The following is a 14,571-nucleotide window of genomic DNA, read 5'->3' as shown; positions in this document are numbered from 1 at the left end:
TACAGCTTGCAAAACTTTTAAATTACCTTCTTTTAAAAGTAGGCGGTGCCACACCCATTGTCCAAAATTTTACTAATTTTCTATTCTGCGTTATAAATTCAACCCACATACCAAGTTTCATCGCTTTATCCGTCTTTGGTAATGAATTATCGCATTTTATCGGTCTTTCGAAATTTTCGGGGGTTTCAATATAAGCCGAAGATGTTCTTTAAGGCTTTTTTGCAGAACGGCAAGTTAAGTTTTTAAGTCATACTTAACCTAACATGAGGGGTTAAACTCATACATTTTTGGCACATTTTGAAATTAGCTCTGAACTAAAAAATATCTTGCCATTCTGCAAATGGGTCTAAAATACTATAAAGTTTTAAGACCGTGTTTAAAATTTGGACATACTCGACTAGTTAGAAAATTCAAACCCTCGCTTCCTTTTAATATCAAAAAATAAACTCTTTTTTTGATTGTATTGATTACCTGTGTTTTTGTTTTTTTTGTTTGCAGATACAAAAACATACGTGACAAGAACTACCAATACCAATACCCGTGTGATATTTGTGGCAAACATTTTAAAGCAAAATTGCTCTTAAAAAGACATAAACTAATTCATAGCGACGAAAAGCCTCATAAATGTGACTTTTGTGAAAAGCGGTAAGTTATCATAAAAAACGTCGTCCTAATATATTTCACTAAATTTTTTTAACTTTATTTCTACCTGTGTTAAAAAGATTTATACAAGCTGCGTACCTAAACCAGCATATGCGTACTCATACCGGTGAAAAGCCATATAAGTGCAAATACTGCGATCGGTGCTTTACGACAAAAAAACAATTGCAGAAGCATTTACGTATTCATTTGGGTGATAATACTTATAGATGTGAGTTTTGTCCCTTAGCTTTTCGTTTGGCTTCGGAGCTACGATTACACTCAACTACGCATAAAGACGAAGATCCAGAGGCGCGTGAGCGAAATATGAAGGCCTTAATGGAAATAGAAGCTAAATTAAAGAAGCAAGCGTTGAAAAGGAAAATATTAACATAGCGTAAATTGTAGGGCACTGTTATCGAAATTGCAACGCCGCATACCTTTCTTAAATCAGAAAACTTACGAGTATAGAGACTAACAAAAAAAAAACCGCAAATAAATCTACCGATTTTTTCGATAGCCTCCACCGACTTCATCGGTAATTATTAGCTTTCCGATTAGACATTGTCGGAACCGGCCGTATCGGACTACGATAGCATATATCCCCATGCAACCGATTTTTCAGAAAAGATGATTTTTGTCATATCTTCCTGAATTTATCAGATTGAAGCTTCAAACTTGACCATATGCATTCGTATATTGCACATGTTTGAAAAAATTTTATAGATCGGTCGTATATATAGCATATATCCCCCACAACCGATTGTTGAGATAAGAAGTTTTTCGTAATTACTGTCCCATTTTAACAGCTAAAGGCTTCTAATTTCACCGAATGCTTACTTATAGAGCATTCATTGTTGTCTGAAAAAATGTATATATCGGTGGCAAACATAGTATATATCTCATACAACCGACTGTTCAGATAACAAACTTTTCGTAATTTCTGCCCCATTTTAACAGCTAGAACTTTCACCTATGCTTTCGTATATAGCAAATATTGTTGTCTGAAAAATTCGAAGAGATCGGTTGTATATATAGCATATGTCCCCTACAACAGAGTTTTCAGATAAGAAACTTTTCGCTATTTCTACACAATTTGAAGCTGTATATACAGCATATATTGTTGTTTGAAAAAATCATAGACAACGGTGGTATATATATTATATACCCCATATGAACCGTCATTTCTGTCCCCTTTTTAGCAGCTAGAAGCTTCAAATTTCATCAAATACTTACGTTTTCGTCATATATTGTTGAGATAAAAGATTCATTGTCATAGCTATTTCATGTAGACCACAAAAAACGTGAAACTTTGCATCCTCACACAAACTACATACCTATTTTTAAACGGTTTTATTTAGCTTGACTCTGTGTAGCGAGCGTTACGAATATTGTAATTGAAATTAAGTAACTTGGAATATATTTCAGAACGCGGGGACAATACAATAATAGCTGTTTTTTTTTACATTTATAGACGTTTACGGTTAAACCTTATATGGACTGGTAAGTCAAACTTTAAATACACCTCTGAAATCGCTGCGCATAAAATTAGTACTACTAAATTTCAATACGCATTATACTCAGATGTAACTGAAATATGTGTCTATGTTTCACCCCTACACTAATTTTATGTATCACCTCATAAAATGGTGCGTGTCCACAATTCATCGCAACTGATTCAGTTATATATTATACACTATAGCCATCAGAGGGTTGTGTCTCCGCTTTTTAGTACACCCTGTTCTGTAGCTAGTTATTTAACCACTGCCCCTAGATGGGTCTCCTAAGCATTATCTAAGCGAGGAGAAGCGTTTTTTCGCGCAAACGTAAACGTATACGCGTGTAAAAAAACACGGCTAATAAGAAAAAAACGGCGCCAGGTGGCGCAAGGATCGAAATATTAAAAAAAATCGTATTTGTGGTCCGATTTGGTTCATATTTGGAACACATAATACATACATGAATACAAAGCGACCTATGAAAAATCACCGCTAGGTGGCGCAAGGATCGAGATAGTGCAAAAATTGTGCTTGGGTCCGATTTGGCTCATATTTGGACCACATATTATATACATCAGGGATGGGCCTATTTTCGGCTCCTACATCAGTTTCAGTGCCAGCGAGTACTAGGTGAGACGTTTGAATGTTTTGGGACGTTAGGGGAGTAAAACAATACATTGGAAATATCGGACGCTTAATCTCAATCGATATTCATCGCAAGAAGGTTGCGGAAACACTAAAAAACTGAAATGAAAATATTCTCTCTCAACCTCGAAAACCAATTCCCAAACGGTGTTGCAATAGTCTGAAAACAAAAACATACATTTTTTGGTAAGAAATACGAAAACGGAATAACCATAGACTGAAGTCGACTTTATGTGAAGCAGCGCATTGTTGACATTCATTTTGCCTTCACATACATTTAATTATATGCAAGCCGATTTGTCGATTTCTCGGAGGGGCTAAAGGGAGTTAACGCTAAGACTCCGGCTTTCTCGGAGGTGCCAAAGGGAGATAACACTAAGACTATTGCTTTTCCCGAGAAGATGAGTGATGTGGCAAAGCAGTCACTGACTGTGGCGCTGGTTGATCGTGGCAGTCCTTTCGGACAAATGACTACTGAAAGGTGGAGATCTGTGGAAAGGACTGTATCTTAGCCTACCGAGGATGGTCAGTTCTACATCTTCCAAATAAACAAGCAGGCGGAGGATATTTTGTACACGCAGCTTGGCAAAATGTCCTTTGGCACTGGCAAAATTTACATGCAACTCAGGAAAAGAAGTCCCGAGGATAAAAACCCTAACACGCTAGAGGTGGGCGAAGTCGAAAAGGACCTCAAAAGCCTAAGGGAAAAAAGACAGGTGGAGGTCCCCGACGTCACCACGAACGTGCTAGAAGAGGACCAACCGCCAAATGGTGCTGTGACTCGCACAGAGGAACACCCGGCACAACAGTCACGAGAGGCTGAAGGGGCCTCAAATAGCCTAAACCAAAAGGGTAAGGGGAGAACGATGACGTCAAGACGAAGGTGTTGGAGGGGGACAAACAGCCCAATGGTGCTGCGAGTCCTACAGATAAACCTCCAACACAGTAAAGTGGCGTCGAGCGAACTCCTAACCCTTGAGGCGGGTTCGTTTGACGTGGCGCTGATCCAGGTGCCGTGGCTCTCATCGGGAGGAAAGGTTTCTGGACTTAGCGCGCGCGGGTTTGGCGTTTACTACGCGCAAACGGAAGGACGGGTGCGAGCTGTAGTAATGGTAAGGAAACAGCTGCATTCTTATATGCTGCCTAATTACACCACTGAGGATCTCGTAGCGGGGGCCGTTGAGCAAAAGAATAAGCAGGCATTTATCCTGGCGTCCTGCTACATGGCCCATGCTGCGGAGGTTCCACCGATGGAGTGCAAAAGGCTAGTACAGGAGGAAGGCGCAAAGGGCGGTTGGTTGTTGTTGTTGTTGTTGTAGCAATGCTTCGCCCCACCTAACAGCCGCGACCGATCACAAATTGTCATCAATATCCTCTAACGGGAGTCTAAGGAAACTTGCCGTTTCAACAGGGGTGGACCATAAGGAAAGGGGTGTTAGAGGCGTTGGTTCCACATTACAATTAAAGAGATGGTTGGTGTCATGTGGGGACACATTGCAAGCGGGACATACATTCTGTATGTCGGGGTTGATTCTGGATAGGTAGGAGTTTAACCTGTTACAGTATCCAGAACGAAGTTGAGCAAGAGTGACACGCGTTTCCCTGGGGAGTTTGCGTTCCTCTTCCGCGAGTTTTGGATACTTTTCTTTAAGTACTGGATTCACCGGGCAATTCCCGGCATAAAGGTCCGACGCCTGTTTATGGAGTTCACCAAGGACCTGCTTGTGTTTTTTCGCTTCATACGGCTGGGTTCTCAGGTGACGTATATCCTCAAAATGCTTACGGAGATGACTCCTTAAGCCCCTAGGCGGTGCTGGTTCATCAATCAGATGTCTGTTGGGATGCTCAGGTTTCTGGGTATTCAACAGGGCGGTTGGTCATAGGCGCAGATGCAAATGCGCACCACAATGCGTGGGGAGGAGCAGATACAAACGAGAGAGGCGAATCTCTATTTTGTTACATCCTGCAAACCAATTTGTAGATAGCCAACAGGGGAAATGTCCCTACATAGATTGGTCCAACATCCAGCAATGTTCTAGATATTACATTGAGCTGCGAGCGTGATATATCAAGGTATGATTGCATGGTTCTTGATATACCATCCATCTCCGACCATGCGTATATAACCTTCAGCATCCCCCTAAAGAGGGTAGAGAAGGGAGGAACCTTTAGAAACCCTAGGTCAACGAACTGGACTAAACTCCAGAAACATGTAGAAACAAAACTGGGACAACCCAGAGAGGTTGTTAATGTAGAGGAACTGGATGAGTCGAATGAATTCCTAACAAGGACGCTTATGACTGCGTATAACAAAGCTTGCCCTCTAAGAAGATTCAGAGGAAAAGCAAAGCCGCCATGGTGGAGCAATGATCTGAGTCTTCTAAGAAGACAGGTAAAAGAAATGTTTAAGCTCGAAAAGACCGCGGAAAGCGAAGCGTGTCGGGACGAGTACAGGGATCTACTGAGAATCTACAAGCGTGAAATCACCAGGGCGAAGAGAAACTCATGGAAAAGTTTCTGTACGGACATAGAGTGCTCCAGCGCGGTTGAAAAAAGTCCTAGCAAAGGGAAACATAGTCCAGGGACTAATAAAGAAAGAGAACGGGGAATGGTCACGTAATAGTGAGGAATCCCTTGAGGTGCTTCTCGATACACATTTCCCATCGGGATACGGTTTAGAAGAGCCTGCAGACATCACTCACACTTGGGCTTGGTGACCGATACCAAGATCGAGTGGGCAGTGAAGACGTTTTCTAAGTTTAAATCGCCGGGTCCAGATGGTATATTCCCGGCCATGCTACAAGTCTCAAGTAGGGCGGTCGTGGAATGGCTTAAAATAATATGCGATGGGTGCATAAGACTGAATCATGTACCGCACTCTTGGAGAACTGCTCGTGTAGCTTTCCTACCAAAGGCGGGGAAGATCGGTCACGTGTATCCCAAAGATTATAGACCTATTATCTTAACATCATTTCTGCTCAAAACTTTTGAGAGGCTGATGGATGTGTACATAAAGTCCAACGTGGATGAAAAACTGCTCTCCACAACACAACATGCGTACACTAAAAGCAAGTCGGTAGACACCGCATTGCATATGTTGGTAATAAGCATAGAGAAAGCCCTGGAATATAAGGAATATGCTCTAGGAGTCTTCTTAGACATTGCCGGGGCTTTCAATAATGTTTCTAAATGGGCGATTATGAATGGTCTTAATTACATTAAAGTACATCCAGCCTTAACGAGATGGATCGGCTGCATGTTAAATTGCAGGAAGATTACATCACAATGGGGATTGTACGAGGCCACGAAATCAGTGGACAGGGGAACGCCGGAGGGAGGGTGCTATCACCTCTGCTGTGGACGCAGGTCATCAACACACTGCTCAGGCGATTTGATGAGGGACCCGTAAAACTTACGGCTTACACGGATGACGTTGCAATTGTCATAAGTGGAAAGTGCCTTCCAACGATTAGCTCTTTGATGGATCAGGCGCTTCGGGATATTCATACCTGGGCATCAAATGTTGGGTAGAAAGTCAACGCGGGGAAGACGGATATGGTCTTGTTTACAAAGAGGTACAAGGTCCCAAATTGGGCAAGGCCTAAGTTAGGAGGGGTGACCTTACAGGAGAAACCTTGCACAAAATATCTAGGAATCAGTAAGCTGTCATGGAAGCTCAACGTGGAGGAGAGGGTCAAGAAGGCCTCAACGGCACTCTGTGCATGTAAAAGAATACTGGGGTGTACGTGGGGCCTATCGCCCTCTCTTTCTCATTGGGTTTTTACAGCGATTGTAAGCCCTATTCTATACTATGGAGTTCTTGTTTGGTGGAAAGCCACACAAAAAACAACATACCTCAAAAAATTAGAGGGGGTATGCAGACTATCGATACTTAGCAGTAAGGAAGCCCTGAAAACAACCCCGACGGCTGCACTGTATGCAAATCTGCACATTCCATCTGTAGACCTGGTAGCAAAGAACAAAGCATTAACGACCGCAACCAGGTTCGGTGCTTCGGGGCAGCTTGAGCGCCGACCATATGGCCATAGTAGTATAGCGTAATCAATCACAAGACGAACAGACTACCTGATTACCTATCTGCGTTTCAAGGGAGATGTTAAGGCCACAATAGAGGTGGACGGTTGGCGCAAGGGTGCGCAAATGGCGGACGAGGCGATACATGTGTACACCGATGGTTCTAAAGTAATGGAAGGAGTAGGCTCTGCGGTACACTGCGCTGATCCGGAAATAAGCAGATCCTACAGGCTGCCGGATTACTGTATCGTTTTCCAAGCGGAAATATTAGCCGTAACCAAAGCAATAGAAACCCTAGAAGAGAATAGCTTAAGCTGAAACCGTGTTAACTTTTATATTGACAGTCAAGCAGCATCTAAGGCAATAATCTCGCATAGCACAGCATCTAAATGCGTGTTAGAGTGTAAGCAGTCCTGGAGGGAATCGGAACAGAGAGAAGCATACATCTATATTGGGTCTCAGGGCATATGGGAATAGATGGGAATGAAAAAGCGGACAAACTAGCTAAAAATGGCATATCCCTTGAAGCTTGCTCCGTAGACGTCCCAATTAGATTAGGCGAGATTAAGCGAAGGCGAGAGGTGCACATGATCGACCAAGCGGGAAAGGCGTGGGTTCAAGCGCGGGGCTGTAAAGTGTCGAAGATTATGTGTAGGTCTTACAACCTTAGACTAACACAGTTGCTTCTATCATTAAAAAGAGAGGACTGTAGACTCATCACGGGTATTCTGACTGGACACTGCCTTATGTCGTCACATGCCTTTAAATTAGGCCTAGTCAGTGATAGCAGATGTAGGAAGTGCGGGTTGGAGGAGGAAATGATCGAGCACGTTCTGTTCTCGTGCCCTGCACTTGCCAGGCTAAGACTCCAGCTATTAGGAGTAATACAGCTGTCAGATCTAGAAGCAGCTCGTGGCTTAAGTCCTAGGAAGCTTCTAGTATTTGCCAAAAGGACGGAGTTATTTTATAACATAGGTCCTGGTTTTTGATAGGGTTTTTCAGTTTGGTCGTTAAAACAAACTTCTGGTAACACTACGGACTCAATCAGTCTATGTGAGGTCCTCATGGACCGGCCAGTTTAACCTAACCTAACCTAAGCCGATTCATTTTGCAATATATACATAAAAGTATTTTTAAAGTAGTAGCATTAGAGGAAGATATTAGTAGAAAAACGTTCTAATGCACGTTTCGTATACAATCGTGGGAAAACGAAACGCTTTTCAGACTTGTTGGCAGTGTTGCCGTGAGCCTAGAAAGAAACGTATCAGTTTACAAATAAAAACGGTACCAATCGCATAAACAACGACTAATTTTACCAGTTTTATTATAAACATAACTGGTTTCATTTATAAATTTCAAATTATGGGGGAATTTTCAAATTTCTTCAGCTCACATACATATATCGTTAAATCCACACTGCGAAAATTTTTGGAGCATGTGTTGCATGTGTGTTTAATTTACGGCGTCCATTTTTCTAATTTTAAAACTTGCTTTGTTTATGATTTGAACCATAAAGGAACTTTTAAAATTACAACTGAAAATTCCGTTCGAGTTGTGAAACACAAAAGCGACATTACATATTTTTGGCCTTTAGTGCGAGCGAAGCCGCCGGTAAATAAAGGCTAGTTTATCCTAAAACGCTTAATAATTTGAACATAATAAGGCCAAATACTCTATCTTTATCAATCTTATGGTTGTTTGTATATTATTCTCTTCCTGTGTTCTTCGCCCCACATACCTGCACTTGATCGTCCCTCACCTAGCACTTAAATGTGCAAAGCGTGCCCGTATGAGCAAAAGGCTCATACGAGCCGTTTTGCTCATCTGTGATATACATAAATAGAAAGCGACATATGAAACGGCTTTATTGAAAACAATACTTACATTAAGTAATAATAACACTAAAAGATAGAAAATAATTAGGTAGGTACTAGTCATCACACTCCTCATCAATCTAGGGCGTTGATCAGACAAATAAAGAAAAGCGTTGGCGCGTGAAATTTCTATTGATAGTCAACCGCTCATATCTTTATAAATCATATTTATATCATTATTTATTCCAACTTCCAAAACTTGGGACCTAAGCCTTTATACTCATACCGACGACATGCCATATAAAGCACGATTACCCTTTACTTGTCATAAAAAGGAAGATCCAGAGATGCATAAGCGAAATATGACAGCTTTAAGGGAAGAAGATGCTAAATCGGAAGTTAATAGGTAACATGGAACTCATAAGCTCAGTGGACTGTGATCTTATATTGAGGTTAATTTCTCCGTAAAAAAGCGCGGAATCCAGGGCCGGTATTGTGGTATACGATCCGTGATCGAAATCAGTTTTATACATCGCAATATCTCTTTAATGGTGAAACATTTTTTGACAATTGGACACTCCAAACCCACGAAATTAAAAAATTTCCCTTTGCTGAACGCGTTAACAAAAAAATAAAATTTCGAAATGTAGAATTTCGAACTTCGTAAGCCGATATCTATTTTTTGGAGGCTAAGTTCGAAAAACGGAGATAGTACTTCGTTTACTTAAGCCTCAATCTCTACAAAAAAGTGGGTTTTGTCCAATACCCAGAAAAAAGTTGATTGTGTCGCATAGCGTTATTATTATAAATACGAAACAACAGGTTTGACTCACTTATTTACTTTGACTTCCCCTATTCATGATATTTGGCATATCGTTATTAACTTTTCAATGCAAACCCTGCAATTTTTCCTCCAAAAATATCATGAGTTTCAGGTCTAAGTATAATAAGAATCAGGTAAAATAACAGTTGCAATAAATATTGAAAGTGCTATATCTTCTTTGTTTATTATTTTAGTAATATGGTTTCAAAGCAACATTTTCTTGAATTTTTAAGTACTTTCGTTTGGTAAGGAAAAATACATACATTAGGTGGGGTAAAATTTTGTTAGCTGACCTAATCATGTGAAAACGACTTCATAGCTTAAAAGGACATTAAACGGAAATGTGAAGCTTCTCAAGGCCAAAATAATGATATATCAATTTTAAAAATCGGACGTCAAATAACCAAGTTACAACGAAAAAACATTTTCGGCTGTATTTCGAAGGATCAAAAAAAATTAAAAAAATTTTTTCCGAAACCCTCTCAACATAATCTTCAAATTTAGGGGCGGACATTGCCAAATTTTTTTTTCGACCCAGTCTAGGGTGGGGGTATGGTGAGTTAGCACACTTATGGTGTGACACAAAATTTCAAGAAAAATAAGACTCAATTTGTAAAACTTGAGCAATATATTTCCTTATTTCAGCGGAGATACAATTGAGTTAATAATACACACTGGCGGCAGTAGAAATGACTGTGGCGGCAGTATGAACAGCAAGTGCGATAACCGAAACATTTAATGCTGTGAAATCATCAGCGGCGGTATTAACAAAGGTAGCCGGAACGACAGCGTCGGCAGTAGAGGCAACATTAACGGCAGTGGCGGCGGCGACGGCAGCAGGAACGGCAGTGGCACCATTGAAGGTTACCGTGTTGGATGCAGCAGAAAAACTGTCAAAAGAATTGCCTGCACGTCCTATATTCGAACTATTGCCGTGTTTTATGCCCAATATATTCATCATTAGTACTTGTGCTGTTATGACAGTAGTAGGGAACTCCACGTTGTTTTCCATTAAAATGGCATCCATTCCATTTCCATGGCATCGGCCATTGCAAAATAATAATAGTAGTATTTTCGCTGGGTTCTTACACACCTGAGACTTGACCAATATATTTCCTTATTTCAGCGGAGATGCAATTGAGTTAATAAAGCACACTTTTCGTCGTCCACAATCAATCTATATTTCACAACCGGAAGCCGACCATCTTCTTATACAGAGCGGCCTTAATCTTCAATATCGTACATTTCTTAATCTAGTGCCTAATCTAATACAATTCGCCATTTGTTCAGAGTTATCACCTTACAAATTTAAGAAAATTAGTAATCTACTATATGATGTATATGTTTTCTCAGTCGATTTTCAGGTGTAGGAAAATTTAGAAACATGAAAATTTCAAAATGCGATATCTCAGCGAAAGAAAATTATATTTAAGCAAACTCAACGCCATTTGAAAGAAGAAGACTTATACTTAAAGATGTCAGCCTATTATTTTGGTGAAAGAAAACATCTGCAAGGCTACATAACCTCAAATATGGACAAAACGGTGTTTTTTGCACTTTAGGTTAGGATATCTCGAAAACCAGAGCTGATAGAGCAATTTTGAGGCCAGATTTCGATTCATCGTATCAAAATCCTTCGAAAATATATAGTCCGTTTTCTGGGTCTGAGATGCTGTCGGCCTGTGTAATTATTGCCCTATTGGTATTTTTATTTAAGGTGGGTAACTCTTTATACTGACAAAATTTAGGTAAACCTAATAAAATATGCAATCTCATTTTCACTACGTCTTCATGTCAACCTTTAAATGTTGAGATTAATTTAATCTCAATTTTAACATACACTGCATCCACTTGAAGTGGATTTTATTTTTTAAGTTTTCAGCTCAAAAATAATTAAAATATTTTGGAAAAAAAAACATTTAGGCAATTCACAAGGCCGTTGTTGTTGTTGTTGTTGTTGTAGCGATAAGGTTGCTCCCGAAGGCTTTGGGGAGTGTTATCGATGTGATGGTCCTTTGCCGGATACAAATCCGGTACGCTCCGGTACCATAGCACCATTAAGGTGCTAGCCCGACCATCTCGGGAACGATTTATGTGGCCACATTAAACCTTCAGGCCATTCCCTCCCTCCCTACCCCCAAGTTCCATGAGGAGCTTAGGGTCGCCAGAGCCTCGTCTGTTAGTGAAACAGGAATCGCCGCGGATAGGTGAGGTTGACAATTGGGTTTGGGGAAGCTATATATTGCGCTGGCAACCTAAAAGGTTGCGCTACACAGCCCCTTGAATCTGGTATTTTAGTCGCCTCTTACGACAGGCATACCTACCGCGGGTATATTCTGATCCCCTAACCCGCTGGGGGGTTCCGTCTTCGTCGAACGTGATATGATTTAAAAACCTTCACGAATGCTTTGCTGTTGCTTCTCATATAAAAGTTGGATTTAAATATACAATTCAGCAGCATATGTATATCACATGTGCTAAGTTCTTTATAAAGAGAGCCATCAGTTCAGCTTCGACACTATTCATTCCGGCCGGTGGAATACCTGAAATCCAACCACACTTCCCGGCCGAAGCTGCAAACCTAGCAAGAGAACGTGACCTAGAGACCTTTACACTAGGACATTGTGATGATGGTAAAGACCCCGATTACTTAAAAAAAGGTGTTTACAGTTTTAATCTTAACAAAATTTGCAATATATACAAGTTAAGCCTCACGGCGCGAGAAGCGATAAAAAATTTAAGCTGTGGTGAACTGTCCTTTCCGAACTGTCCGAATTACGATAAAACACGAGAAATATGTTAAAAATCGTTATAAAATTTATTTAGCGTTGTTGCACGGTCCAAACTAAACTGAACTGAACAATGTATTTCACCTAGCAGCTAAGTTCTTAAGATAAAGTAATTATGCTATGCTAACCAATTATTGTATAAAAAATAGTTTACTTACTTAAACGAGATTATGCTGTTTAATTACTATTTCTGCAACTCCACCAATCGTTGTCCCAATTACTTTCCGCTTATTTCGCAACATGTTGTTTAATGCACTTCTACGCATGTGTCGCGTCAGCGAAACTTCGACACGCAAAATAGTGCGGTCACATGCTCAGCACCGTGAGTAAATAGGTCAACCGCTGAATACCGCTGTTATAACTCCTCCCCCTTTAAAGGTCTGCGTCCCGCAGATCGAAGCATGAAAAATGTGAAGGGGATATATTTTTTATAGAGTCGATCTGGCTACTTGACGTAATGTTGATTCTGACTGGCATCACTGGTGCGCTGCTGTCCAGGTTAGGGATTTAATGAGCGGATTGGCCCTTGCTGTGATTGCTTCGATGCTGGAGAACACTTGGTTACCAATTTTAATCGTTTCGTTATTTAACTGGATAACGTAGGGGCCATTTATAGTGCTAGTATATAGTAGAATTGGCAGCTAGCGTCACCTAATTTCAGCAACCGAGGTAGGCAGCTATTCTCTTCCAATTTGGCATTAATGGCTGCTGTAGAACGACGTTATGGAAGCGAGCATAGAAAACAGATATTCCAAATAGATTTGCAAAACCGCTACCAAAAAGCAAATGAGACATTGCAGGAGTTTGCTTCACATATTGAAAGATTAGCTCATCTTGCAAATGCGGACGCACCCGTGGAATACACTGAAAGGGTAAAGATTCAGAGCTTTATAAATGGCATACGGGACGTCGAAACAAAGCGAGCTACATACGCAAACCCAAAGCCAGCATTCGCAGAAACGGTGTCACAAGCTCTGATTCAGGAAACAGCGTCGCTTCTGTGTAAGCCAGTTTTCAAAGCACGCCGTGTGGAAGTAGAAAGGCCAGAGTGGGTAGACGCAATATTGGAGGCGCTGAAAGGATCGCAAAAGCGGAGTGAAAGAGTTATCAAATGCTTCAAATGCGGGAAGCCCGGTCACATTGTACGTCATTGCGATCTTGGTCCTGGTAGTTCCAACTTGGGTGGCCGTAAACGCAAAGCTGGAGGAGATGAGCAAGAGCGTGCCAGATGTAAAAATCGAGAGCTAGCTCCAGCTATTGAATGTCCTGTGATATCTGTGTCGAAAATTGGAAGGAAATCAAGCAGTCTTACCGTCAGAGGGAATGTGGATGGCAAGGAGCGTGTACTGACTGTAGATACGGGCGCATCTCATTCTTTGATTCGATCTGATTTAGTCAAAAGGAGAGTAAAACCGTTACCTGGAGCAAGGTTGCGTACGGTCACAGGCGAGTATAACCAAGTCCAGGGAGAAGTGATATGTGAAGTCCTAATTGGGAAGGTCATGGTTCTACACAAATTCGTTGTGGCGGAGATCATTGATGAAGTCATATTGGGAGTGGACTTCTTAGTTGACCATGACATCAGGATCGATATGCCAAGAAAGATTATGCGCTATGAGAACCAGGATGTGTCACTTAACTTCAGTTTGGAAGAAGGGTTCAGCAGTAATCGAGTGCTGGTGAAAGAGATTCGACAAAAGCCGCAAAAGTCAAAGGCAGCAGATTGGGAAAGGGTTGATGGAACCACCGGCGGAAATCTGTTCCATCCAAATTTCGGTGCAGTTGGGAAGGCCCGTACAAAGTTGTGAAGAAGATCAGTGACACCATCTACCGCATACAAACCATTTGGAGATGCTGGCAGCGTTTAGATCGAGAGATTTGTCTGACCGGGACGATGGAGAAAGTGGTTCCAAACCTCCAAAGGCAAGGCACGAACGCGCGATTTGAGGTGGTGAATAAAGCGCAAATCCCCACGGTACCAAAGGTTAAGGTATGTATACCATGCGTGATGAAGTCGGAGGATACACTGCGACTTCTGCAGAGCAACAGCCAAATGGTCCTGCGAGTCGCACAGATGAACACCCGGCACAGCACTTACGACCCGAGCTAAGAAGTCCCGATGATACCAATCGCAATTTGCAAAAAGAGGCAGGTAGGGGCTGAAGGGGCCTCGAAAACTCTAAACCATGTAGCGAACTTCTCCTCACGACGCTGCTCAAATAAGGAAAATTCAGAAAAGTGCGTTTAGACTGAAGCGAGGTGGCATATCTAGCTATGCTTCAGCTTAGCTCCGGGAAATTCGGGGTGGGGGTGCTTCAGCCTCACAC

The 14,571-nt window shown here is 41.4% G+C and overlaps 1 protein-coding gene across 1 annotated transcript in view; it reads left to right on the top strand.

Annotated features, from left to right (window-relative positions):
* LOC137248425 (zinc finger protein 91-like) overlaps positions 1–14,571 on the top strand; it is a 191,521-nt gene that overhangs the window by 38,206 nt on the left and 138,744 nt on the right. Inside the window, exons 2-5 of the mRNA XM_067779363.1 lie at positions 499–645; positions 723–1,034; positions 10,101–10,159; positions 10,212–10,536. Coding sequence (XP_067635464.1) covers positions 499–645; positions 723–1,034; positions 10,101–10,159; positions 10,212–10,536 — 843 coding nt within the window. The remainder of the gene's footprint in view (positions 1–498; positions 646–722; positions 1,035–10,100; positions 10,160–10,211; positions 10,537–14,571) is intronic.

This window comes from Eurosta solidaginis, chromosome 4 (genome assembly GCF_040869045.1).
Source record: "Eurosta solidaginis isolate ZX-2024a chromosome 4, ASM4086904v1, whole genome shotgun sequence".
Taxonomy (NCBI): Eukaryota; Metazoa; Arthropoda; class Insecta; order Diptera; family Tephritidae; genus Eurosta; species Eurosta solidaginis.
Note: the sequence above shows the minus strand (reverse complement) of the source record. Positions and strands in the feature narration are given on the sequence as shown.